This window comes from Neofelis nebulosa, chromosome 7 (genome assembly GCF_028018385.1).
Source record: "Neofelis nebulosa isolate mNeoNeb1 chromosome 7, mNeoNeb1.pri, whole genome shotgun sequence".
Taxonomy (NCBI): domain Eukaryota; kingdom Metazoa; phylum Chordata; class Mammalia; order Carnivora; family Felidae; genus Neofelis; species Neofelis nebulosa.
The window spans coordinates 85778668-85806194 of NC_080788.1; the positions used below are offsets into that span (position 1 = coordinate 85778668).

A 27527-nucleotide genomic window follows, 5' to 3' on the forward strand; every position below is an offset into this window, starting at 1 on the left:
CTTGAAGTGTTGTTGCTTTTGAACAACCCACTCCAGGCTTCCTGTTTCAGCAGGCCTGATTGTGCTGTTAGCACAGAGAGGGCGAGAAAGAGAGAGAATATTTCTGTTGTTCACGAAAGCAACTATGGAAATGGCTGTCAAAATGTAGAGCAGCAGGCAGCAACATACAATTATCAGGAAAAACTCACATGCTGACTTCGTGTCGTACAGTTCCTGAACTGAGAAATCAGTTAACCTTTCTTCTACAACTTCCAGAAGTTTTCCCACTGTACTGTTTGTGCTATGTTGATAGGCTTTCTACAAGACATTTATAGACGTATAAAGCTAATAAAAATTTGCCTTTTAGTTTTTCTTCATTGTTTCTAAAACCCATTTTTATATTTTTCCTCAAAATTCTTTATTCTTTTTAAAAATTGCTACTCGATTACTGTAGTTCTACATTTCTAGAAATTGTAGAACAAGTCTACAACCAAGACCAAGAAAAAAATTTGTAAGGAAGATAATTTGAAGTGGTAATTCAATTGGAGATAACACAGCCAGTTACATCTATAAAAGGTTATTAAGAAGAGGAAAAAGGCTAAGAGTTAAAGGTAAGATTATATTCAGTAGGTGCTTAGACTGTGATGTCTTTTGCCCTCCAAATGGCTTAAGTACTTTTTCTTGCGTTACAATTTATTTTGTGCATTAAATATTGAAATAATCTGAATTCCAATTCCTTGCAATCCATCATTTTCAGTTCTGTACAGTGGGACTGAACTTTGAAAAGAATTCTTCTCAAATGGGTAGCAACAGAAGAAGATGCTATATTAAATGATCAGTGGAAAGGATTTTATGGAAGAATCTTGTAGGTATTTTTGAATGTTAACTTAGAAAAGTAATATAGGCACACTTTTAAAAGGAGGTATATGGTCATAAGTGGAAGAGGATGTAACTGATGGTTCATTCTAAATAATACCACATATCTCACAACTTGTTGGAAAGTACTTTTTTCATTGGGGGAGATTCACAGCTGCCGAATTTTCTGCAGTTAATAGAGTCCTTTGATTCACAGCAGTGCCCCTTGTACAAAAAATACTGGCCTTTGTGTATTACCAGAAACTAATTTTCTATTTGGCTGAAAAGGGAAAAATGGGGTTATTGCTTCTCCCTCCTACAGAGCTTTTCATTATGCCTGATGCACTCAACTTCTAAGCTCTTCTGAGAAAAAAAATAACTGAAGAGGCAAGAGGTAGAAAAATGAGCTTGTTAGCACATTAGAAGTGAAGTATCTTGGTGGGCCCTAGAAATTCCCAGTGGTGTGTTAACTTATCACTCTATGCATGCTGGCACTGATAGTCTCCCAATTGATCACTCTCTTTTCGCACCAAAGGTGCTGCCAGGAAGCAAAGGCTGAAGGCCCACAGGAGAACAGTCTGCTATCAAAACAAGCTGTTTTTAAAAGTCTGCTTGAATGGGTAAAATGCTTCATGAAAAGTAGGGTGGAGACACCTACCTGCTTTTAAAATGCTCTACTTTCAGAGGGCCTATAAATGAAATATTTTACTTTATCTTATTATATTTACACAAGAATTAGGCAGAAAGAAAGCAAATGTTAATATTTCTAAAGCCAGGAGAATATTTCCAATGTAGTAAAATTTATTAAAGCAAGAAATGAATATCTACGTAAAATACATTTGCAGTGTAATTCTATTTCACTATACAAAACTCTGAAGAAACCCAAATATAAAGCTATACAAACTAAAATTATCCAGCTATAATGTATTCATTTTGTATAAAAACACATGATGTGTTTATTTAATGTATTTAATCTTCATTACGTAAAATGATGCTTTCTAAAAACGATTTTTAATAATTCAAGTCTAGGTGGCAGAGTGAAAACAATCATTAATGGTTGAATTTAAATGAAAAACTGCAGCATGTATCACATGTTAGGCAGGCTAATGTCTGAAAGTTTCTTTTCTTTTTTTTTTTTTTTTTTTTGGTAACTCACTTTCTAAAAGCTAAATATTCTTTATAATTTTCCAGGTTTGATGTAGCCAGATTAACAACAACATCAAAACAAACTAACTTAATCTATAGTACTTACATTTCCCCCCCTTTTAGAAAATATATATTAAGGAGACACAAGGAACTTTAACACTTAAACCACAGTTCGAATCTATAAACAGGATGTTTTGTGATTGAGATGATGATAAAGTTAAACACAGTGCTGTTAGCATCTGCAATGGCAACCATAATCCAAAGCCATTAATTCCTATATCTCCTCATAATAGATTAGAACACTTATTCCTTAAAAGGCAACTCTCTAGGGAAGAGTTATTAGTACCTATAAATTGGGTGACATACACAAACTTGACGGCTAGCAAAAACAGGATAGCTCAAGCTATATTCCTATTGTGAGTGCATGTTGCCATTGACATTGAAATTAAAAAACTGAAATGGGTGAGATAAAAAGGGAATGGTAAACAAATTCAAAAACAAAATTTAAAGTACAAGTTTAACTTGAATTAAGGTTTTTGTTGTAAATTTAAAACAACCTAAGCCAAAACTAGCTAACAAAAAGCCATTTGATGAGGGAGACTTTTAGCTGGTAGGAATCTTTAATACAGAACCAGCCAATCAAAAGAAATAACACACAGGTGCTGCAATCAGCAATATAATTATCCACTAATCCTCCTTCCTTCTACTTTCTGCAAAAGCAGAAAAGGGGGGAATATTACTATTCTAAAATTAATAAAGGGAACTAAACATTTTCTGTAGTATAAATACTTTAAACCTAATCTGTGCTTAACATTATTATTCATTTTAAGTAACTACTTTTGATTCTAAACTTACATATGAAATTATTTATGGCTCTGTGTCACTGTATCAAGACCAGCTGTCAAGAACTAGGGTTCAATTTCTGCCCAGTCCTGGAAAGAGATGCATGAATTCTACGTGCTGCAGTTTTTCTATATGTTAAATGGGGATACCACCACCTGCTCCTATTTATGTAATAAGGATATTGAAGATAAAGGATATAAATATAGGGTAACCCAAAAGTCCCCCTACATCTGTGCTGAAAATGGTTTTTCTAGCTTTTGGCTCAAGTCTTTGTAAATAGCAGGTGCTGTCTCCCTGAGGGCAATTTTCAATGTCTGTTTACGAAATATACCTGTATTTATGCACAAGAACTCTGATAATATTTCTTGTTTGTGGTATGTACTGAGGGCCTTTTGACCTATTTTGATGAGAGGAAACGGATTTCACATGAGAAAAAAATATGAAGAAAAGCTACTGCAGGAGGATAATACATTTTTCAATTTTACTAATGTACAAGGATAATATATGAAAGGTAGATTTTTTTTTTTTTTTTTTTTTAAGTTTGAGAGAGAGTGTGCGCAGGGTAGAAAGAGAGGGATGAAGAGAGAATCCCAAGCAGGCTCTGTACCATCAGCACAGAACCTGACATGGGGCTCGAACTCATGAACCATGAGATCATGACCTGAGCTGAAATCAAGAGTCAGATGCTTAACTGACTGAGCTACCCAGGCGCCCCAAAAGGTAGATTTGGTTTTGAAGAAGCAACAACCCTTCATTCTCTACAATTTTCTTAATATGATTCTGAACTGCTTTTACTATTAGAAAAGGCAAAACTTTCAGGGTGCCTGGGTGGCTCAGTTGGCTAAGCATCTGGGATTCTTGACTCTGGCTCAAATCATGATGCCAGGGTTGTGGGATGAAGCCCTGCATCGGACTCCGCACTGAGTGTGGAGCCTGTCTGAGATTCTCTTCCTCTCTCTCTCTGTCCCTCTGCCCCACTGGCTTGCTTGCCCTAGCTAGCTAGCTAGCTAGCTAGATAAGGGCAAAACCTTCAGTTTTGTGATCACTACTTTCATGGCATGGCCAATAGATTTTACAAACATTTAGCTCCACTGTAATTTGTGACTAGTCTCAAAAAAAAACATGGAAGTGTGTATGTATACATTATAATGCACATAGGAAGAATATGAAGCATTTTTCACAAAAAGGAGTAATGAAAATTATAATTGTAAATATATATATGAGACCTATCACCACTTAATTTCCTCTTAAGTTCAGATTTAAGGTTTTCTTTCCTAAACAAGATAAAAAATATTGGCTCCTTTTAAAGTGAAGGCAAAGTATGGAATGTTTATATCTGTACTCAGTATCATAGCCTCAGGGATTTAAGGCCCATTCTGAAATTCCTAATTGAGTTAAGCACTTGCCTGCACTCATATATTTCTGTGATTTCTTTGCTGTTTTAGCACATAGGAATTTTATTTCCTTTTTTTGTATAGATTTTCCCAAGAACAGAGGGAGGAGAATTCTGCCTATTAAAAAAAAAAAAATTGGAGAGTACTACTTATGATATTCACCACATTTCTAAGATGGCTGGTAGATTGAAATTGGCTATGGTGAAAGTTTTCACATCATAGGACTCGACAAATGCCACAAATTAGGGCTTCCTCCCTTCTTTCAGCACCAGTTACTAAACAACAAGTATGCTCCTGCCACTTCCTCCCCCCATCCCCCTCCCCGTGTAGGCTTCATGCCCAATGCAGGGCTTGAACTCACAACCTTGAGATCAAGTTCCTGAGCTGAGATCAATCAAGATCAAGAGTTGGACGCCTGACAGACTGGGCCACCCAGGCACCCGCCCCCTCCCAAGTATGCCTTTGTCTTTGTGCTTGTTCTCCTAACAAACTAGCAGGGAGACTAATGTCATGGGGCCAGAGGCCATGTCTTTTATTATCTTTCTATATCCAGCACCTAACACAGGACCAGAAGTACTTGATGTTTATAAATTATAGAAGGAATGAATAAAGTTTTCACAGTCGATTAGAAGACTTGTTATGCAAACAACCCCTTCCTTGAACCCCAATTTAGATCTCCAGAAGCAAAACCTTTTGGGGCCAATATAGTTGGGACTTTCCTAAGATTGGATTTAGAGACAGAGTTTGAATCCTTGTGAGAAAGTTTGGTTCCATCCCACCCTTGATCTTGCTGACCTTCTCTGGAAGAAGAAAAAGTGAATAAAATACTACATATATATATATATATATATATACATACACACACACACACATACATAAGGTATAACATTAAGAAAAAAGAAAACTAATAACTTAAAAAAATCATAATTGTTAAAGAAGAAATCCTATAAATCTTGAAAGTAATTACAACTCATTACAATTTAGCACTGAAATGTTTTACCCCATTGGTTGTGACTTTTTAAATTTAAAGAAATCTTTGGGGTGCCTGGGTGGCTCAATTGGTTAACCGTCCAACTCTTGGTTTTGGCTCAGGTCATGATCTCATGGTTCGTGAGTTTAAGCCCTCGCTGGCCTCAATGCTGACAGTGCAGAGCTTGCTTGGGATTGTCTCTCTCTCCCTCTCTCTGCCCCTCACCTGCTTGTGCTCTCTCTCTCTCCCAAAATAAATAAACTTAAAAAAAAATTTTTTAATTTTGCATAAATTCTACAATGGTATGAGACAACAAATTTAGTTAATAAACTATTTCTACTCATTTCAATGGCCATCTGTAAAGAAAGGAGAAAGGGAAGAAATGTCAAGAAAATCTCTGTAGATAAAAATCAGCGAAGGGTAATTTCAAAACCATTTTAGGCAGATTTCCAAAACTGCTCTGGCACACTATAAGAACACACGTAATAACACCCTTGAAAAATAATACTCAGAAATTTAAATATTTAGGTTTTTAAAAAGACTATCTTAAGAGGCATGCCAGGGCATCATTTATTGAGAGTATTTTGGGGCAGTCTGAACTAGAGGAAGATACAACGATCATCTACCAACATTTCTTTCAGTAAGCTTAGCAAAATCGTTATAAAACGTTTTTCACAATAAGCCTTGCCTGGATGGAGAATACAAACATAGATTTGCTCAGAAAAACAAAGCTGCTGATATGTAGAGTCAGCATTAGAACTTTGGTCATTTAATAGTCCAGTGCTCTTTTCTATATCCAATCTCAATGATTTCAGTTTTGTATGGAGAAAAGAAAGTTCAAGTATGGCCAACAAAATGTTAGCTTAAATTTGAGGACTGGCAATTTTTGAAAAATGTTTTTTTTTTTTTTTTTTTTTTTAATTTTTTTTCAACGTTTTTTATTTATTTTTGGACAGAGAGAGACAGAGCATGAACGGGGGAGGGGCAGAGAGAGAGGGAGACACAGAATCGGAAACAGGCTCCAGGCTCCGAGCCATCAGCCCAGAGCCTGACGCGGGGCTCGAACTCACGGACCGCGAGATCGTGACCTGGCTGAAGTCGGACGCTTAACCGACTGCGCCACCCAGGCGCCCCGAAAAATGTTTATATACAAGAACATTATATAGAATACATAAAAATTCTTGGCACACTTTAATAAAAATGAGAAAATAAACCACATTTGGCTTTTTAGTTCGAAAAGGCCCTGAAATATCTTCAAATATTCTGAAGTGATGTCCTTACACAGGGTCTTAGAGAAATAATGAAAAATAATTTTATTGATATAGGATATATGTAGATATATTTTGCAAGTACATCTCAAGGATCGTGTGGCTAATTTATTTGCAGTAATAAAGGGGCATGTTTTCTTGAAATATACAGGGCAATTAAGTATCCCATGAACTATTTACTAGGCATGGCTCACCTATAAGATGAAAGTAATATACTTGCTTACATTATAAAGCATCTGGTAAATTAATAGTCCATTTCTTTCTTACAGTAGCTAATTTCATCAAGAAACATGCAGTGTAGCTCATATTCAGTAAAAATAAAATTCCCCCAATAGAACAAATCTTGGTATTAATATTGTTTATTTGTACTATGTTAATAGAAATTCTTCTGAAAGTCTGCAACAGGTCATAACAAATTATTGTGTATGATTTTTATGATGCATTATATTAAATTCTTTAGTAGTTGCCACTACGCAATGAGGGAAAAGCTGTGATTTGTCAGAGTAGACAAAGCTGGGCTTTAATCCATCCTTTTAACCATACTGCCAAGTCTATATTGTTTTCACTGCGTCTCAATTAGGAGACAGGCAGGACACCTGGTACTTCTTTATCTAAGTCCCATGGGCTGCCAGATGACTCAAAATCCATAACAGGTGCTAAGGCAGTGTGAGGATAGTCCTATTATTGAAAGCTGGAGTTGAATAAAATTTGGACCATATATAATTGCTCATAAATCAGCCAATTACTAAATGAAAACATTAAGTAAAAAGTTGATAAGCCCAATTCTACCAAAGTTCATGTAAATACGTTTAAAAAGATTAACCTTAAATAAATAGGATTAAAAACTTAAACCTCCCTAAAGGTTCTAAAAATCCTTCCTGATTTAATAATCCAATAATCACTGATGGTTTCTAAAAAGCACTAATATGATTATGGAATATGTGTATCTATTCCACTTTCATGAAAGTTGTATGAAGTAAAACATCTAAAAGAAAAACTAAGTTACCTAGATTTCAAATTTAATATGAAGTTAAAATTTTAGACTTTCATTCTTGGTAAGATGTACTTAAAAATGTTATCGTACATAATAAGACTTTCACAGTCAACAGAACTACTTCAGAATCACAAGTATTAGATTAAGAGTTTAAAAAACATTGGGGGATGACTAGAAACAATCTGTATTGTTCCTTTTGGGAACAAAAATTTCAATACGTTAAAGTTGAGGAAATGAACTTATGTGTTTGAACTAAATACTAAACTTGGACTCTTGTTAGAAGACTGCAAAAGGGAAAAAAATTACTAAATAAGTGAAATTTTACAGTGTACAATTACTTATGTGTTATCTCTCCCTAAATGTGTACTAACTTAATTAAGATTTTGTTTAAATGCTGTAATTATCAGGAGTACAGAAAAAGTGATTTATTATCATGGTAAGTAGTTACAAAGTACAACAAACTGTCATTTAAGACTGTGTCATAGAATCTATGATAAACAGTATATTGGCTTAAACTAATGCACTATATGCCCCTAGGGAATGATGAGCTTAGAGACTGGACTTTAACATCAAAATCTACCCATTAATCTTGACTTAAATATAATCTACTCTGCAGTAAAAGGAAGAATGGGCATTCAATGAATTACTGGTTTTGAAATACTGCACTGGTGTCCATTTACTAAAAGCATTTAAGGGGACATGAGGAGACGGACCACTAGTACATTTTACAGACTGTTACCATTTCACAAAACATGCATTTGATTTTCCACCAACTTAGCAAGAGCATCCCATTAAAAAAAAATTATAAACTAAAAAAGTTTTCTGAAAATATCTCTCTGATCCTTTTAAAGGACATGTTGTCGCATAAGGTATAATATTGCAATATAATTTGGTCACTTAAGTTCAGATGAAATAATCATCTATGGAAATATACTGTAGGCTTAAAAAAGCTCTAATTTTTTTTTAGGATTGGTTGTAGATCATTGTTTATTTGCATCAGAACCACCAACTGCTTGATTTGACTGACCAGAAAATGCAAACACCAAGAGTACTGTTTATACAAATATCATGGCCCACAATGCTTCATAAAAAGGGAAACCCTCATATCTTTAAAGATACTCGAAACAGACTTCAAGGAGAGAGAACCAGGAGTGACTGAAATAGTTACCAGCTACCCATTTAAATAATAAATCTGGTATTTAACCTTAAGATTTGCTGACTAGTTTATCTATAATGATTTTAGCACTTGCAATTGTTATGCATAAGATTAATTTGCATTTCTACATTAATACAGCTTATAGGTATTCAGATGATATTTGGGAATTCTAAAAAGCATAGTATAAAGGAAATTAAGCCAAGTTTGTCTTTAACTTTATCTGATACATTAATTGTGGTGGTTTTTAATCCATTTTCCCTTCTTTTAAATTCAAAAAAAAATTTTGTGAACATTAAAAAAATATATTGTTTTTATCTAAACAAAAATATCATAAAGCTAAACTGACTTTTGCTCTGCTATAATCTGGTGGGTTTAAAATAGATAATGGCATGTTAACAAGGCATTACTCCAGGTGGTTGCTTAAATATATTTATTTGCTTTCTTTTTGATAGTAGGTATGTGCTAAATAAAAGTCAACACTCCTATCAAGACAGTAAATGTAGAAACATCAGTTCTACAACAGCTATTTTTGCTCCTTCTCTTTTCTGAACAGCAATTAGTAAAGCAACCCCTTCCCCTCCTCCCTAGTGCTGTCAAGCTGTTCAGAGCAGTTTGCAACTCGACAATGGTACCATTGTGAATGCTCTCTGGGCTTCCTTCCCACAGAGAGTTAAATGGGCAGTTCCTGCTGCCCATGATTGGTGTCCAGTGAAATAATACTCAAGAGCCAGGTTTTATCAGCTTCACGCCAAAGAAGTGAAGCCAGGGAACCCAAGCCTTCATATCATACTGGACCATATGCCAACCCTGATGGCCCCAAAGGTTTATCACTAAGAATCAGGATCCATCATGTCCCTTGTGAAATTTCACTTCACATACCTTATGTGAAATGCAAAGCTTCACTAAAAACCGAACCTTCTTTACAATTGGCATGAACAGATGGACGGTAACAGTGGTTTGGCAAGCAAAAGTTAAGATTTAAATAGGCTGTATTCTAGTGTTTGAGAGGAAAAAGCAGTTAGAAGAAAATGGGGAGATTTGTGATCCATAGTTTAATTTTAATTCCATTATTGAGTTATTAAAAATTCAATGGCAAAAGCCCTTATGTTCAGTAAAAGGAAAAGAATGGATTAAAACCACAGCAATTCCTATGTCAAACAAGGTTAAAGACTAATTTCAGCTTTACATCCTTCATTCTTTGCTATCTGAAATCCCCAAATAGCATCTAAATCTGTTTTTATATTAAACAAAGACTAAAATAAAACTTGTAAAATATGTAGTAGGTGTAGTGAATGATAATATGAACATACCAGTGCACCTTAATCACCAATCAAAAAAAAAAAAAAAAACTTAAGGGTTTAACAGAGAAAAAAAAATCCCTGTTCTATCACAGGTAAAAATTTAATAAAGATGGAAGTAAAGAAACTTCAAGTTCTGTGATTTTTTATTTTTGTTTTTTATTTATTTTTGAGAGAGAGAGGCAGGGGGGAGACAGGAGGGAGGGAATCCCAAGCAGGCTCCACGCTGTTAGTGCAGAGCCCAGTGTGAAGCTTGATCCCACAAACTGTGAGATCATGATCTGAGTCGAAATCAAGAGTCTGCTTAACTGACTGAACCACCCAGGCGTCCCAAGTTTTGTTATTTTTAAAGACTTTTTGCTCAATATCCGATAGAGTTCTCTACCTTCTTTCTGTTGCACTATGATATGAACCAATTGTTAAGACTGGCATACATAGGGGCTCAGTCGGTTGAGCGTCAGACTCTTAATTTTGGCTCCTGTTGACTTGCGGTTCATGGGATTGAGCCCCACACTGGGCTCTGTGCAGACAGCACGGAGCCTGCTTGGGATTCTCTGTCTCCCTTTCTTTCTGCCCCTCTCCCACTCATGCTCTCTCTCAAAACAAACAAACAAACAAACAAACAAAAAAGGTTGGCATATGTAGACCACACTGCCACTCTGGATTCGACAAAGCAGGTAAGAGATGGTGAGGTGCTTTCCTTTCCTTTGCTATTTTTGTTGTGAAGCCAATGTACTATCAGACTAGGATAAAAAAAAAAAAACACCAAAAAATCAAAAAAACACTTCATTCATCAGTAACAAAGTATAATAATGTGTAAAAGCACAACAATGTATAAAAGTACTTTATAGGAAAAGTGTAAAGAAGGCCTGTTATGCAAAAATATAAGTCTATCATATAACAAGATTATGAAAATCTCAAGTGCCTTTTTGAAATGGCAGATATGTGTAAATATTATCAAAACACTTAGAGAACTTCTTAGTCTCATTAAGAAAAATAATACTAGTTGTTATTAGCCTGGCAATTACTGTATACTTAAATATAAAAAATACTTTAAATAATAATCTTATTTTAGAAAGGCTTTACTATAAAAGGAAAATACATTCAAGCTGTGCTCTGCTATTCAAGAGGTAAAAATGATATAAAAGCAGAAGGAACTGTCACCTTAGACACCGGCTGTTATATTATTGGTAGTAACATTAAAAAATCAAGTTTATGGTTTGGTTTTGATTTTTCTGCTTGACTACATTTTCTGGTTTTGACCTCAGCTGCTATTACTCTTCCCTTTGTTTTATATCACCTGGTAGTGAGGAACTCCTTGTGTTTCTTAGCCACATTACACTTTTATCCCTTCATGCCTCAGTAAAACCATTCCTAATTCTTCCTCCCTACTATCCTCTCCCACTGTAATAAAATTAATCATCTTTACCATCTTATTTTGTAGGTATCACTATTGCTGGACTCCTCATCAGAGGCATTTCATTCATTCACTCATTCTTTCATCCATCTACCTATCCCCATACCTACCTACCCACGCACAGGGCTCTCTCTTTCTCCTGTACCAGACTGTAAGCTCCATGAAAGCAGTAACTATCTTCCTACCGCTAGCTTTTCTCTCACACCACTTCCCATATAGAAGGTAGTCAACAAACACTTGGTGAAAAAAAATGAGAGATCCAAAATTGCTTTTTTGGGATGAAGAAATACAGACTTTTTTTTTTTTCCCTTACATGAACAAGGTTGGATGCCATTATCAGATACCATTCAACTTCTATTGAGATAATCACTTTTCCCCCCTTTTATAATGACTTATTTCATAGATTTTTATTTATTTCTGAAAGGATCTTAAACATGCTTAGTCATTTTGCTGTTGTTCAATATAGCTTTTTTTTTTAATACTTAAATTTGTCATTGGTGTATTGAATGTTTTTGGTAGAGAATAACAATTGAAAATATCTGTATAATTAATACAATGATAATAGAAATAGAAGTCGGTCATATACTGAAGTCATTTTTGTGAGCTCCCATTGTTTAAATATAGGAAAAGTAATTATTATTGGTCTACATTAGTAAAATGATAATCTCTAGAGAACATTAAGATGCTATTTTCAGACATTGGTTCAATTCTATAGAATAAGTTTCATTATTATCAAAAATTCATTATGTAACAGAGAGATTTATATTTACTGCTTTTATATCTTTTTGAAAGGACAAAGGCAGATTTGCTAGACCTAAACTAACACCTTTAAAGGTATACAATAAAATATTCCCACACTGACTGTAAGGAAGCCTCTCAAAATACCACTGACATCATCAATAGGCACTTATTGCTATTCCTTAAAAAGAACAGCTGAACAAATTAAAAGTGATACAAGAATACATTAGTGTCATAATAGAAATGTTGCACATATCCAGGGTTCCTGTGTAAATAATTACTCTGTGTGCATACATAGACTATAAGGTTTGGCAGTAAAATCCAGGTCAGGGGAGAGGGATGCTTAATTACAAGCTTAAAAAAAAACAATCTTCAATAGCAGTGCCCATGTCTTTAACACAGGAGACTGAAGCGGCTCCCACGACAGAGCACATTGTTAAGTAAATAAGTACCTTTGTCAGCTCTTGGAGAGGTCATACTACAATGATTAATATCAAAGGCACAAGGGCTGCAAGCACTTCAAAAGCCACAAAACCTGGATCACTTAGTTGATAAGGCATTTTATTTAAAGAACCATTTTCTCTTTTTTGAAGTATGAATGAACATAATCATAGATCTTAGAGTTTGTAACAAATAACCAGTTTGTCCGTGAAGTTTAAGACTTTCGTTTAGAAAGTAGGTAGAATGAATGGCACTTACAAGATATTGAGGGCTCCTAATGGAATGAATCAGTGACGTAGGTGGTGCAAAAGTTTAAGTAAAACTGAAGACCTCAGTAATACGTAGACTCCTACCGCCACCCCCCACAGCTCTCCTGTGGCTGCTGCCTTCCTTGCCATTCAGCAGTAAGTATAAGCCTTCAGGACTACAGCCATGGCTGCCTTCCTCCTTGGGGGCTGTGTGTGAGGGACACCAAATCGTACTCTTCCTAAGACGACATCTGTCACTTCATCAAGACACAAGTGTCTTAGCTCCGTTTTCTCCTTGACAGATCTTGCCTTCCCTCCCCTTCCTCTGACTGTAAGAAGTGGATGGAAAAACCTCACTGATTATTGATCTCTGATTATTTTCATTAAACCAAATGTTCTCTAATAAAAATATAATGATGAATCAGTCAAAATACAGCACCCTGTGTCTACCCTATTCTGGCTTGGTCATGTTATCAGATAGTTTCTTTTTTTTTATTTAAAAAAATTTTTTTTTAACGTTTATTTATTTTTGAGACAGAGAGAGACAGAGCATGAACGGGGGAGGGTCAGAGAGAGAGGGAGACACAGAATCGGAAGCAGGCTCCAGGCTCTGAGCCATCAGCCCAGAGCCCGACGTGGGGCTCGAACTCACGGACTGTGAGATCGTGACCTGAGCTGAAGTCGGAGGCTTAACCGACTGAGCCACCCAGGTGCCCCTTATCAGATAGTTTCTATTGCTCTTAGGTTTCCAGCATGCTCTGAGAGCTGTAGCCTAGGCTAATATAAACCACAAATTATAACAACAAAAACAAAGAACTTGTTTTTAAAAGTACATTGGGAAATGAATAGAAATTTTGTTAAAAGGAAAAAATGAATAGTTAATCCATCTACCCATGAATCCATCTACCCTACCCTGTACTATTACCCAAATTGCTAGCCACTTACTGCTGTGCTGAAAGTCAGTAAAACCAGTTTAAGTAAGACTCATTAATATGTGCACACACATGGTAAGTCCTATAACAAATGTTTTAAGACTAGAAGGAAATCTTTTTTTTTTTTTTTACAAAGTTACTTTGGGTCATACAGAATGAGTATATTAGGTGGAAGACAGTAGAGAAAGGCATTCTTTGGGCAAAAACAGAGAAAAAGAGAAGGGCATTTAGGGATGATAAATATGGTCTAGCTCGACCCATGTAGGGTGTCCTGGGTGTCAGTGTGGTGGGAGATGAGCACAAGGATGGGGGGGCAGAGCTGGAAGGAGTACAGGTATGTTTGACAAAACTACAGTGAGAAATATGAGGTTGGGAAGGTTAATAAGCTAGTAACAACTGCTTGCACGTAGCCAAAGAATTCAGATAAGAATTGCAGTACACGGTCAAGCCATCACAAGTCTTACACTTGATCTTAGCCAAAAGGCCGAGAAGCGATATCATCACAAGTCTTTTAGTATACTTATATTTGTGTTTTAGAGGAGTATCTCCAGTGTAGAGGATAATAATATCACCATCAAGTACCAGGTAGCTACCATTTTCTGAGCTCTTGCCACGTGACAGGCTGCTTAGTGCTTCATCTAGATAATTTCACCTAATCCTTATAACAGTGTTGAGTTTCTCTTTTTTTTTACAGATTAAAATAAAATTAGACAAAGACAGTGACACACTTATTAAGTGGTTCTGGACTCAGAAGCCCAGGCTGATTTCCCAACAATCAGCTTCCATACTTTAAAATATAATTTATAAATTAAGGACAGTCCATATTTATGAATATTATCTTTCTGAAGAAATAATCTTCAAAACACAGTATACATACAATTATGTAGTTTCTCAATAAACTCACTTTCTTCTTAACACGAAATGGCAGCAATATTGATGGGCCTCCCTGAGAGGTTTTATAATGTTCTATCATAATGAATGGCAAACTACATTAGTGGAGCCAATCAATTACATTTCATTTCATTTTGGCTCTCATACTTTTGCAACAAGTTCTTTACATTTGAGTAGTTGAACTGCAGGGATAACAAACTGTGACTAATTGAAGAATGATCATTGACTTCTGGTAATTTGTCTGATAAAGTTAAACAGAAACCCAATTCTGGCATTTACAAAAAGGTCAAATCTAAACAGATTAGAAGAAATCAAATAATATTGGTTCAGCAGGAAAGAATATTAAACCTAGGAAGAATGTGTTTTTTAAGGATGCCATTTAACTTTATAATATCCCCCATACTGAGTATTTCAGAATATCATGTATGTACATATATGCATGCATGCATACATACATACACATAAAGCCCCAAAATACAAATTACAAGAATTATAACATACATATTGCATTCCATCTAATAAAATCTCATCCTCTGAGGCCCAGATTTTCTATGCATTCTTCCCTTATTTTCTTACTTTGAAAGCAATGACTTCTTCTTTGGAACTCCTAAAGCATTTTATCTTATAACCCTACTATCCTGTGTTATATTTTATCTTGTGTTATAATTATTAATTTACATTATTATTTCTCCTATTAAATTGTAAGCTTATTGGAGAAACAATTATCATCTACAGTTGAACCCTTCAACAATGTGTAGGTTACCAACACCCCCATGTAGCCCTAAAATCTGTGTATAACTTCTGACTTCTCCAAAACTTAACTACTAATAGCTTACTGCTGATAGGAGCCTTACTGGTAACAGTTGATAAACACGTATTTTGTATATTATATGCATTTCATACTTTATTTTTTAAAACAGAGGTATAATTTTTTTTCAATGTTTATTTTTGAGAGAGACAGAGCATGAGTTGGGGAGGTGCAGAGAGACAGGGAGACACAGAATCCGAAGCAGGCTCCAGGCTCTGAGCTGTCAGCACAGAGCCCAACGTGGGGCTTGAACCCATGGACTGCAAGATCATGACCTGCTAAGTCTGACATTTAACCCAATGAGCCACCCAGGTGCCCCTATATTTTTTATGTTTATTTATTTATTTTGAGAGAGAGTGGGAGACAGGTAGAGAGAGAGGGAGAGAAAGAATCCCAAGCAGGCTCCTTGCTGTGAGAGCCTGACACAGGGCTCAATCTCATGTCTATGAGATCATGACCTGAGCCAAAATCGAGTCGGATGTTTAACTGACTGAGCCACCCAGGTGCCCCTCATACTGTATTCTTTTTTTTTTTTTTTTTTAAATTTCTTTTTAATGTTTATTTATTTTTGAGACAGAGAGAGACAGAGCATGAACAGGGGAGGGGCAGAGAGAGAGGGAGACACAGAATCTGAAACAGGCTCCAGGCTCTGAGCTGTCAGCACAGAGCCTGACGCGGGGCTCAAACTCACGGACCGTGAGATCATGACCTGAGCCGAAGTCGGACGCTTAACCGACCAAGCCACCCAGGCGCCCCCCTCATACTGTATTCTTAAAGTAAGCTAGAAAAAAAAAGTTAAGAAAACCATAAGAAAAAATACATTTACAATAGTATACAGTATTTATTGAAAAAAAAAAATCCACATGTAAGTGGACCTGCACAGTTCAAACCTATGTTGTTCAAGGCTCAACTGTGATTTGTCTCTACATGTCTCTCAAATCTTTACTACAATCATAAAAGTGATCAGTAATTTTTTTTTATTTATTTTGAGAGAGAGAGTATTTATTTTGAGTATATGTGTGACATGCAAGTGGGGGAGGGGCAGAGAGAGAGAGAGGGAAAGAGAGAATCCCAAGCAGGCTCCTTGCTGTCACTGCAGAGCCTAATGTGGGACTTGGTCTCACAAACCGTGAGATTATGACCTGAGCTGAAATCAAAAGTCATATGCTTAACCAACTGAGCCACCCAGACGCCCCAGTAAATATTTTTGATAGAAGAGAAAGAGTTCTATCTCTTGAACTGGTGGTGGTTAAACTGTAATTATTCACCATATAATACATTTAGAATTTATGTACTTTTCTCAAATTATATTTTACAGTAAAAAAGGTTAAAAAGAAATATTTAAGAAAAATGGGACATGTGAGATGGTTAATTTTACATCAACTTGGCTAGACCATGGTATCCAGTTTTTGGTTAAACACCAGTCTCGATGTTGCTGTGAAGTTATTTTTTTAGAGGCAATTACCATTTAAAATCAAGAGACTTCGGTGGCTCAGTTGAGTGACCGACTCTTGATTTCAGCTCAGGTCATGATCTCATGGTTCGTGAGTTCAAGCCCCACATCAGGCTCTGCTCTGACAGCACAGAGTCTGCTTGGAATTGTTTCTCTCTCCTCTTTGTCCCACCCATGCTCACTCTCTCTGTCCCTCAAAATAAATACATAAATATTAAAAAAAATTAAAATCAGAGGCTTTGAGTAAAGCAGATTACCTCTGTCATGTATGTGGGTGCACCTCAACCAATTAATCAAAGGCATTGAGAGAAAAGACTGAGGTCCCCACAGAAGTAAGGTATTCTACCTCCAGATGACTTCTGACACAGATTACAATATCAACTCTAGCTAGAACTCTTGCAGGTTTCAGACTTGCCAGTCCCCACAATCATGTGAGCTAATTCCTTAAAATTAATCTTTCTCTATCTAGGTATACACTTCCATCTAATTGATTCTGTTTCTCTGAGAACCCTAATACAACATGATTACATACTGTAACTTCTAAAAATTTCTTTGTATGATAAATCTCATGTTAAAAAAAAGAGAGTACATACATGATAGCATCATATTTAACATTTGTACATACTTGAAATGTCTCTAGGATCATAACAAATAATTGCTTTTAAATTTTTATTTAATGTATAGAGTCATGATAGCTAAGATCATGAAATTAGTACTTTGTAATTATTATCCCCACTACAAAAAAGGCAAAAGAAATAAACAACCCAATCCCAACCTGCGTGCGCGCGCGCACACACACACACACACACACACACAGGTTAACTAACAAATGATGGCTAAGATCAACCTGAAATTCCCCCTCAGGGCCAATGGTTACCCACAATCTGCCTATTCTTCCTCCCCAGCATTGCATTTCAATTCTAATTGCATGATCAAACCAACAAATTGAGCTTGAGACCAAAAAAAAAAAAAAAAAAAAAAAAAAAGGCAAAAAAAAAAAAAAAAAAAAGCCCCTAGCTGACAAAGACCAAGGTTGCAAGAAAATGTTTTTCAAGTACAAGTAATGCAAGAAATGACAAGTGAAGTGAAGGAGAGGTTTCAAAGCTTGAAAGACAGTCATCAATACTGACAGATTACTGTAATTCTGGCTGCCAGCATGATCGATTTGGACAGCATATGACAATCAATATTGTCCTCATTTAGTGAACAACATTAGATTCATAGTTACAGAAGATGTTCCCAGGATAAAATTTAAACTGTATTTAATGATCATAAATAGCACAATTTATGCTGTGGAATCTTAGTGGCTACTTTCACTGGGCATAAAATAACTAACGCAGCAGTACAATTATCCAAATATAAGTGAGTTTATTACATATTCTTTTATCCTCTTATTTCTCTTATTAAAGTAGTAACTGGTGGTTTTCAAAGCCTATTTCTATTTCAGTTTCTTTTGTAATTTCTGTTAAATTCTATTGATCTGTTTTAGGACATGTGATTTTTTTTCCTTAATGGGAACTTACCTGGATTTGTCAAAAAACATACATTGTAAAATTTAATGTATTTCTGAAATATATATTTGTTTTTTAAAATTAAAAGACATCTGTAATTCAAGATCTTAATAACATCTAGTTGTAATTTAGTATATAAGGTTTCATTGAAAAATCAAGCAATCTACCTGTGTGAAATCATTTTCCCTGATACTTAGTATTAATATAGAACTTCATGAATCTTTGTAAAAGATGACTATATATTTTTCAGATTAGCAAAGGCTAAGAGTATCTTTATTATATCCTTAAGTAGTATGGGGAAATAATTTCCATATGGCTTCTAAATTCAAGCTTCCAAGTCAAGAAAAATTTCTTTGATTTGATTTTATGTTTTTATTCTGTGTGTTCCAGAAGCGGTTTTGCTGATGGAAAGTGCTCATATTGGCTGTGTAAATAGTGTTCATGTTTACTCTTTACATCTGAAATTATCTCTCATCTTAGAAATTTTCTCCAATGTTGCATCTATTAATGTCTCAGCAAGATTAACTATTAAGAACTTCGTGAAATAGACCTGAAAATCCAATACAGTCAATTAACCTACCAACCAACCAAACATAAAAACTCAATTAGGCAATTCCTTGGTGTTGGGTAGAGTTGTTTTATATTGACTGTAATCTTTACACATAACAGAATTAATCACTGCACAAAATAATGTACCTTATTTCATTTCCTAAGCACATCCAAATTCATTACCTCATTTAATCTTGACAATAATTCTGAGATGGGTATTATCTTTTTTTACAAAGAAAGTGAGGTCTAGAGATTCTATGACTAGACCAAGATTACAAGGCAGAGCTTGAGTTAAAATCATTATTTTCTAACTGCAAATCCAGCCACCATACCTCTAGTGTAACATGTAAATCTGAAATAGTTCTCAAAAGAGTATAAACTTAGGTGCAGGAAAAAGAAATTAAGTCATAGCTCCCAACACTTTTATTTTGCATTTTTAACTACTTGGTAAGGTGTACATCTTAAATATTTGTACTTCAGGCCAGAAATAGTTTGTGTTTGCTCAATAAATGGAGTTCCTGTTTTATGACACAAGGAGGCAAATAGAATTTTCTACTACAATCTAATTTCTCTCTCACCACTTTCCCAAAAGATTTAAGGCATTCTTTCAACTGTGTCTTAAATGAAAGGGCGGAGGACACTAACCTTAGGATGAACATCAGGATCAGGCCAAGATCAGAAAGACAACCTCAGAGGAGTTGACAATGTGGATAAAATGAGCTTATGGGTAATAATCTGCGCATTCCTTGTAGGATTAGCTACCTTTCTAGAGATATTCAAGAAATAATGAACTGAATCCCTACATTTCACAATGACCACTTCAAATCTGATCTTTCAACTTAAAGTGAAGATATAACTGTCACAAGTAAGAAATGCTATATAAATGTCATTAAGCTTAATCAATATATCATGCCATGATCCACCTATAATTCTATTTCACAGTGTCAGAATACATGAGAAATTACATAGGAATCAGATTGCTTAAGTCAATTTTCATCAAAAGAAGAGAATATATGTGGCAGACTTACGATAAATCCATTTCATGTGAAATAGAACTCAGGATATTTTAAAAAGCCTTCCCTGTGAAGCTTAACATCCACAATTTATTAAGAAAAATAATTGAAATGTTTTTAATCATATAGAAAAAGTATATGGAAATAGAAATTCAGAAAGCAATTAAAACTGCTTTATACACACTCATTCAGATCTTATAACACAGTGAGCTAGGTGTTATCATCCTCATTTTATAGATACGGAAACTGAGGCTCAAATTATTTAAATAATATTCCCAAGGCTAGATAGCTAAGCATTTGAGTCCAGAAATCTGGCTCCAGGAGCCATGTTCTCTCTCTTTTTTTTTAATGTTTATTTTTGAGAGAGAGAGCAAGAGAACACGAATGGGGGAGGGGCAGAGAAAGAGAGAGACACATAATCTGAAGCAGGCTCTGTGCTCTCCCCACAGAGCCCGACGGGGGGCTCAAACCTACGAGCTACGAGATCATGACCTGAGCTGAAGTCAGACACTTAACCAACCCAGGTGCCCCTCCAGAAGCCATGTTCTTAAACACTCATGTCCTCTCATACTTCTATGTCTTTATCTTGTTCCCTCTGCCTGGAATGCTCTTCTTAATCTCATCCACCTGGTTACCTCTTATTCATCATCCTTCAGTATTTAATCCTCACATTTCTGAGGCTGCTTCTCATTATACCTCCAAAACACTGTACATAACTCTGTTACAACACACGCACTAAAAACTGTATATTTCCTTAACTAGATTGAGTACTTTATGATGACTGTTAGGGTTATCTCTATACATGCATAGTATCAGAGTACCTAGCATGGGACCCTAATTAGTTAACCAAAAGATAAGTCCTGATTAGTAGTGTATAAAAGAAAATACATCATTAAAATATCACAACAGCACAAACACTGGGGAGGAACTCTATCTCTATATATCAATGAACAGAAACTCAAAGGTACTGACCCATAAGACATACTTACCTTGGAAAGCAGACATGTATTAGAGTAGAAACCATACTGTTAAAAAGGATACAAGTTTTGATACAATGGAATCAGAGATTTTAGAGCACGGCTTGCATTTATAGCTGTTGCTCGAACCATAATGGGTAGAACTTTTCCATTCACAATAGCACCATCAAAAAGTGGACCAAAGAAGGGAATCTGATTGAAAAATTAGAACATAATTTTATACTCATATTGAAGAAAGGTTGTTATAAATAAGAACAATCAAGACACTGCACACAAACATGTTTCTACTTCCTCTTTAGTTCTTCCTTCAGCAGAAATACTATTCAAATTTAATTCTTTTCCATGATTCACACAAAGACAATAAATAAAAAATGCCAAAGGTCTACATGGTTTCCTATTCAAACAGAACTGTGCTTCATTTAACTGACTAAATAATTTATATTCCCTGCCAATTTTCAAATTTTTGTTGTCTCAACTGTACACAAAAATTCAACACTGGAAATAAATTTCTTTTCTTCCACTGAGTAAACACAATAAAGATAACACATTCTCATAGGCAGCAAGTTAGTTTTTCATTATTTTTGTGACCACCTTTACTATAGAACCTAAAAGCATTACATAGTTTATTAGAAAAAAAATCTATTTTGATAACTGTCACTTTTATCAGATGACTGACAGTTTCAAAGTAATTCTATTTGAATATGGTTGGTACAGATGACAGCTGAAGGCAAGGACATGGGATGTGAATAATACAGTAAATATTTCAGGCTTTGTGCCCATATGTTGTCCCTGTTATATATTCTTCTTTGATTTTTTAAAAAAAGAAAAACCTGGGGGTAAAGGGGCAAGGAAACAAAACAAAAACAGAAAAAGAAAAAGAAAAAGAAAAACCCATTAAAAAAGTAAAAACCATTATTAGCTTGTAGGCTGTACAAAAGTAGGAGGTGAACCATAGTTTGCTGACCTCTGGTTTATATAAGCCCTAAAGAAACCTGGCTGTAAGCTCAAATTCACATGTGGGAAAGTGAGTCTAATTCAAGAAATTCTAAAGATTCATGATCAACTGTCAAAAACTAGGTTTTCTATAAATTAAAAGTATTTGATTTAAAAAAAGTAAGAAAGATACCCAAACACTATCACACTTTTATTATTTTGAAAGTGTGTTTCAACCCTATGGTATAAGACATCCAACCAGAACAAATTTTTTTAATACTTTGTAGAACTTTCATTTATTAAAAGTGACACGATTAAATAATCATGTACTCCTTAGTAAGATATACCAACTAAAAATAAAGGAATCATACATTCTTGACCTAAAGGGAATGATTGCTTCTTATTTTACCTTTTAGGAAACTATAATCATCCTCTTAATAAAAGGTAATCCTGTTGTGATCTTAGTACAAAGGAACTTCTGCTCTGGCACTTCTCCCATTTGAACATAGTTTCTTGATATTTTTTCTGTTTTAGCTCCTTCTGAACCAGACTTATACAATTTACATTGTTACACGAGTCTTTGTCTCACTTCCCCTGTTTTCACAACCTGATGCCTAGTCTAATCCCTCTGAAAGAAGAAACTCACAAACCCATTCAGAGCTCAGAAAATATTATTAAGATATAGTAAGTTCTTACCTCTGGTTTTTTCATTATCTGGATACTGAACATGTGATTTTTCATTGGATATATGACAATAAGGACATCACCAAATTCTGTAGGAATAATTCCTCTCCTGTAGTCTCTAGTATGCTCTGACCAAACAATGTGTACTTCATCATTTCCCAAATGTCTCAACTGGAAAACCAAAATAGTTCATAGTGCTTTAGAAAAAGCATACAGTTTTTCATACAGCTACTGACAACATACTATACTATAAAAAATATTAAAAGATAAAGAAATTAAAACCTCCCTCTCTCTCTGCCCTCCCCCACCGGCACGCACGCGCGCTCTCTCTCAAAAATAAACAAACATTAAAAAAAATTAAACAAGCGAGTATTTTAAGATTCTACTCCTTTTTTTCTGACCATTCTCTCAAAGTGCTAATGAGCAGTAAAACTGCCTAAAGAAGGCAACAGGAAGAGAAGGAAAAGAAATAGGTAAGTCATAAATTGGGTAAATAACCTATTAAGTAAGAGAAAGTCGACTGTTTGGTTCAACAAATTTCCAGGGTTTCTTTGCCTATGAAATGTTGCCTACAAAATTCTTCCAAACAGACTTCTTGAAATTTGTTACAGTCTCAAGATGTTGTTTAAATATTTGTGGTGCTTACAAAGGCTTCTGGCAATCAGAGAGAGTTAACATTATGGTGGTTAAAATGATAAAAAAGCAAAGCATCCAAAAGTTGGATTTCTAATAAGTTATTAGAAAAATGAACTTAATGCCCATTAGTCTTGAGTTTTCTTCATAGAGATTATTGTATAAACATGTATTTTAATATACAATGTGGTTATCTTAGTATATTAATGGATTCTGTCACTGTCAACATCTGAGTGCATTTTTGGTGCATATCTCACATGGGCTCTTTGACTGCTTTCAGATAAATGGACACACTGTATGGGAAGGTTTGGAAGAGAGAACTAGGATGTCATCAATATTTTTTGTATGAGCTAACATACAAATGATTTGTTTTTGAAATATGTAATTTACTTGGCTTAAAGACCACAGAGTAAGAGAGAAGTTTAAATGTGTCATTTAAATAACAACAAAAAAAGGAGTCAAATCCAATTAATGAAAGGCTCTCTTCTGTTAGCCTTAACCCTGGAGTTGTTTTTTTTTTTGTTTGTTTGTTTTTTTAAGTAAGCTCTGTGCCCAACCTGGGGCTCAAACTCATGACCCCAAGATCAAGAGTCACACACTCTACTGACTGAGGCAGCCAGGGGCCCCTTAACCCTGGAGTTCTTAACCCAGGTTCAAGGGGTCTGTGAATATTTGAAAATTACTTGGCAAAATTTCATTTGTGTATTTTTCTGAGAAGAGTCTATCAAATAGGAGTACGTAATACCAAAAAAGCCAAGAACCATTGTTCTAATGGTTTCTAAAGTCCCAAACACCAGTCGATCTAGAAAATCCTAATCACTATGAACATCGCTAAAGTATCTGAAAATACAAGGTAAATCCCTGAATTTTAACATTTGTATTCTTTTTTTTTTTTTTAACATGTGTATTCTTAAGCAAGAAATGCCCTCTCACATACTTCGATGGATTATAAGATAGAGGTAGCTATTACTCTAAAGACAGTACCCAGCTAAACCTATAGACCAGAATCTATTATTTTAGAAATATAGTATAAAAATATTTATTTTCTTTTAAGGAGACTTTTTTAGGTTTAAGCGTATTAAATATTTTTTCCTTTTTGGAAACAATAAACATATTTATTGCTCTAAATTCATGATGGTAGGCCTAATCATCAAAATATTGTTTAAGTTTTAATTCTTCATTATTTACACCACAACACACACACGTGTCGAAACACACACCCCTTGAATGATATAAATTCGGTACTTGGGCTCTGTGACATTTTAAAAAACCAAACAGATTACACAACTTAGAAAAGCTATGGCTCTATAATTTCATTTTTTAATCAAAATACTTTAAAAATATCCTTCCTATACAGCCATCCCCATGTGTCAGCTTCCCTAATAGGTTTATGTTAACTGAATACAAAAGAAATGTGAAATAAATTTAACCAGGAGGGATGATCCAATCTAATTTTGATACATTAATGTCATATGCTGTACATGTTACAATAGCAGCCAGATCTAATACTAAGCTCCAGGCTATACTGAGATTTCCAAATGGCAGATTGTTCTAAGTGATATCAAGTATAATTGAAGTAATAAACGATAGTAAAAGCTGAGCACACTGTCAGGAAGAATTTAAGTATTTACTTTTTAAAATTAAATGAGTTAGGTTAGGAAAGACAAGACAACTGAAATAATGCAGGTCTCAATTTACAGAAAATTCCTTTTATTTATCTGCTACATTAACCCTTGAACTCTTGCCAAAGCTATCTATAATTTCTAGTGCCTACTTATCTAAAGAAATGAGAGAAAAGGGCAACTAAAGTTTTATCTTATAAACAAAGCCTGTCTTCAAATATCTACCACAGAGTCTTAAAAGTCTCTTATAGAAGTTTAATGGGAAAAAAATAATACATTTTTACTGAGATGCTGTAATGAAGATATTATTTATGGCAAAGAACCATGCATATAACAAAGTCATGCTAAACATATTCAAGCATTTTGAGGGGAAAGCTTCAAGACCATCCCTTACCTTTTTTTTTTTTTTTAAATAATTATGTTGTCATGATTGGGCATGTTTTTGTATCTTTAAGTCTTTAAAACTTACTACATAATAAACACAAATTGAGAAATTGCTAATCATTGGTATGTATATCTTAGGAATTTTTGAGAGATTGCTGAAAGAATGAATTTTGAGTATTAACAGTTAATAGAAATTTCAAAAGTGAAGTGTGTTTGACACTTTGACATGAATATATAATATTTGATGTTTATTTATTCTCTATCTCTTAAGGACTTACCAGGTTGTGTCCTGTGTATCCTCACCAGGTTTTCTATACTCCAAAAATTCTCAAAGAGTTCCTACCTACATGTTTTTGTACCCAGATGCTAATCACTTCTAAAAGAGAGTACAAGACTTCTGTTTATGGGATAAATCTGGTAAAATGATTGGCAACCAAACAGCTCTTCCAAATCCACTTCAAATGCTGATGAAATAATTTTAATTCAGCTATATAATATAGGCAGCAGATTATCATTATCAATTCATGAAGATAAAGAAGTTAAATGAAATTAACATGTACAAAATTGAAATCCTCAATACATTATAGAATATTAGCACTGAAAGAGACCCTAAATAAAGTTCTGATTTCTAGCCCCATACGGGAACTCCCACTGCAACATCTCTGACAAGTAATCCTGCTTCTATCTGAATGAATACTTCTAGGGTTGGGAACTTTTTACCTTCATAAATCAGCCTATTCATTTTTAAAGAGATACAATCATTAGAACATTCTTTATGCTAAGCTAAAATTTGCGTTCCTGAAGCCTGTTCTTCTACAATGATCCTTATCAAAGAAATCCAGTCTATATTCTATATGTTATCATTTCAGATATTTGAAGATTGCTCTAATGTAGATTTCAACTTTTATTTTCCAGGTTAAATGTGTCCTTACTTCCTCTTTGAGTTTGCAAAGCTATTCACTATCCTGGATTATTTACCTCAGTTTATTGATGTTTCTATTAAATTGTGGTGTCTGGAATTGAACACATTACTAATATATACTCTGACCAGTACAGTAAGCTCATAGTGGGACGACTTTCTTTGTTCTGTTAACTGAATTATTTTCTGCATTTTTTCAAAGTTGGCTCAAATAGTAGTTGTGATTAATTCAAACCCTTCGGTCTTGTTCGTATAAAGTCCTAAGCAGGTACAACTGACTGCTAGAATTAAAGAGAGAATTTATTCTTTTTATTTATTTACTTACTTACTTATTTTACTTTTTTTTTTTTTAATATGAAACTTATTGTCAAATTGGTTTCCATAGAACACCCAGTGCTCCTCCCAACAGGTGCCCTCCTCAATGCCCATCACCCACCCTCCCCATCAACCCTCAGTTTATTCTCAGTTTTTAAGAGTCTTTTATGGTTTGGCTCTCTCCAAGAGAGAATTTATTCTTATTAAATTTTACCTTGCCAGGTTAGATTATCTTTAAACCTATCTTGTTAGTCTGGTTCTGCTATTCAATGTGTTGGCTCTCTCTTTCACAGATTTGGGCTATTCTTAAATTCAATTTCTTGTGTATTTATTCAGATTTTAGATAAAAATGTCAAATAGACAAATCTGGGTAACAGCCTTATATGGCAAGTCATTTCAATGTTCCTCCTGGTTAAAATAATATCCAACATCAAGAACCTGGGTGGCTCAGGTTGAGCTTCCAACTTCGACTCAGGTTGTGATCTCACAGTTCATGAGCTCAAGCCCCACTTCAGGCTCACTACTGTCAGCCAGTCAGTGCAGAGCCCGCTTCAGATCCTGTTTACCTCTCTCTGTCCCTCCCCTGCTTGTCCTCTCCAAAAATAAGTAAAAAAGAAAAAATATCCAACATTTATTAAATTCTTCCTATTCTAAGTGCTTTGGCATAACTGAATTTTAACAACAATGCTACAAAGTAAGTACAATTGTTATTACCCCTATTTTTTTTTTTACAGGTGAGGAACTGAAGCTGAAGAAGATAAATAAACTTGCCTCATGTCACATAAGTAGTTACGTGGTAGAGCCAGAGCTGAAACTCAGGCAGGCTAATTCCAAAAACCATACTTTAACCACTTCTCTATATGCCTCTCATTAGATAATTAATTTAGGTCTCTAGATATGATTATACAACCAGTCATGAATATACTTAATGAACTATTATTAAGACCACATTTCTTCAACTTGTCCACAACAACTTAGCTAAATGCTTTATTCTGTCTATGGCCTTCCCTGTCTAGTAATCCTATTAAAACAAATTAAGTTACTTTGATGTGATTTGTTATGGTGAACTCATGGTGGCTCCTAGTGATCACTACTTCATTATCTAAGTGCTCACAAACCATCTGTTTAATAATCCTATTTTGTCAGGCATTGACAT

At 34.8% G+C, this 27527-nt stretch overlaps 1 protein-coding gene across 6 annotated transcripts in view; it reads right to left on the minus strand.

The window, feature by feature from the left end:
* RALGAPA1 (Ral GTPase activating protein catalytic subunit alpha 1) overlaps positions 1 to 27527 on the minus strand; it is a 280983-nt gene that overhangs the window by 11109 nt on the left and 242347 nt on the right. For all 6 annotated transcript variants that reach the window (XM_058738826.1, XM_058738825.1, XM_058738830.1 and 3 more), the window contains 2 exons: positions 22511 to 22669; positions 20946 to 21073 (listed from right to left, as the gene is read on the minus strand). In XM_058738826.1, coding sequence (XP_058594809.1) covers positions 20946 to 21073; positions 22511 to 22669 — 287 coding nt within the window. The remainder of the gene's footprint in view (positions 1 to 20945; positions 21074 to 22510; positions 22670 to 27527) is intronic.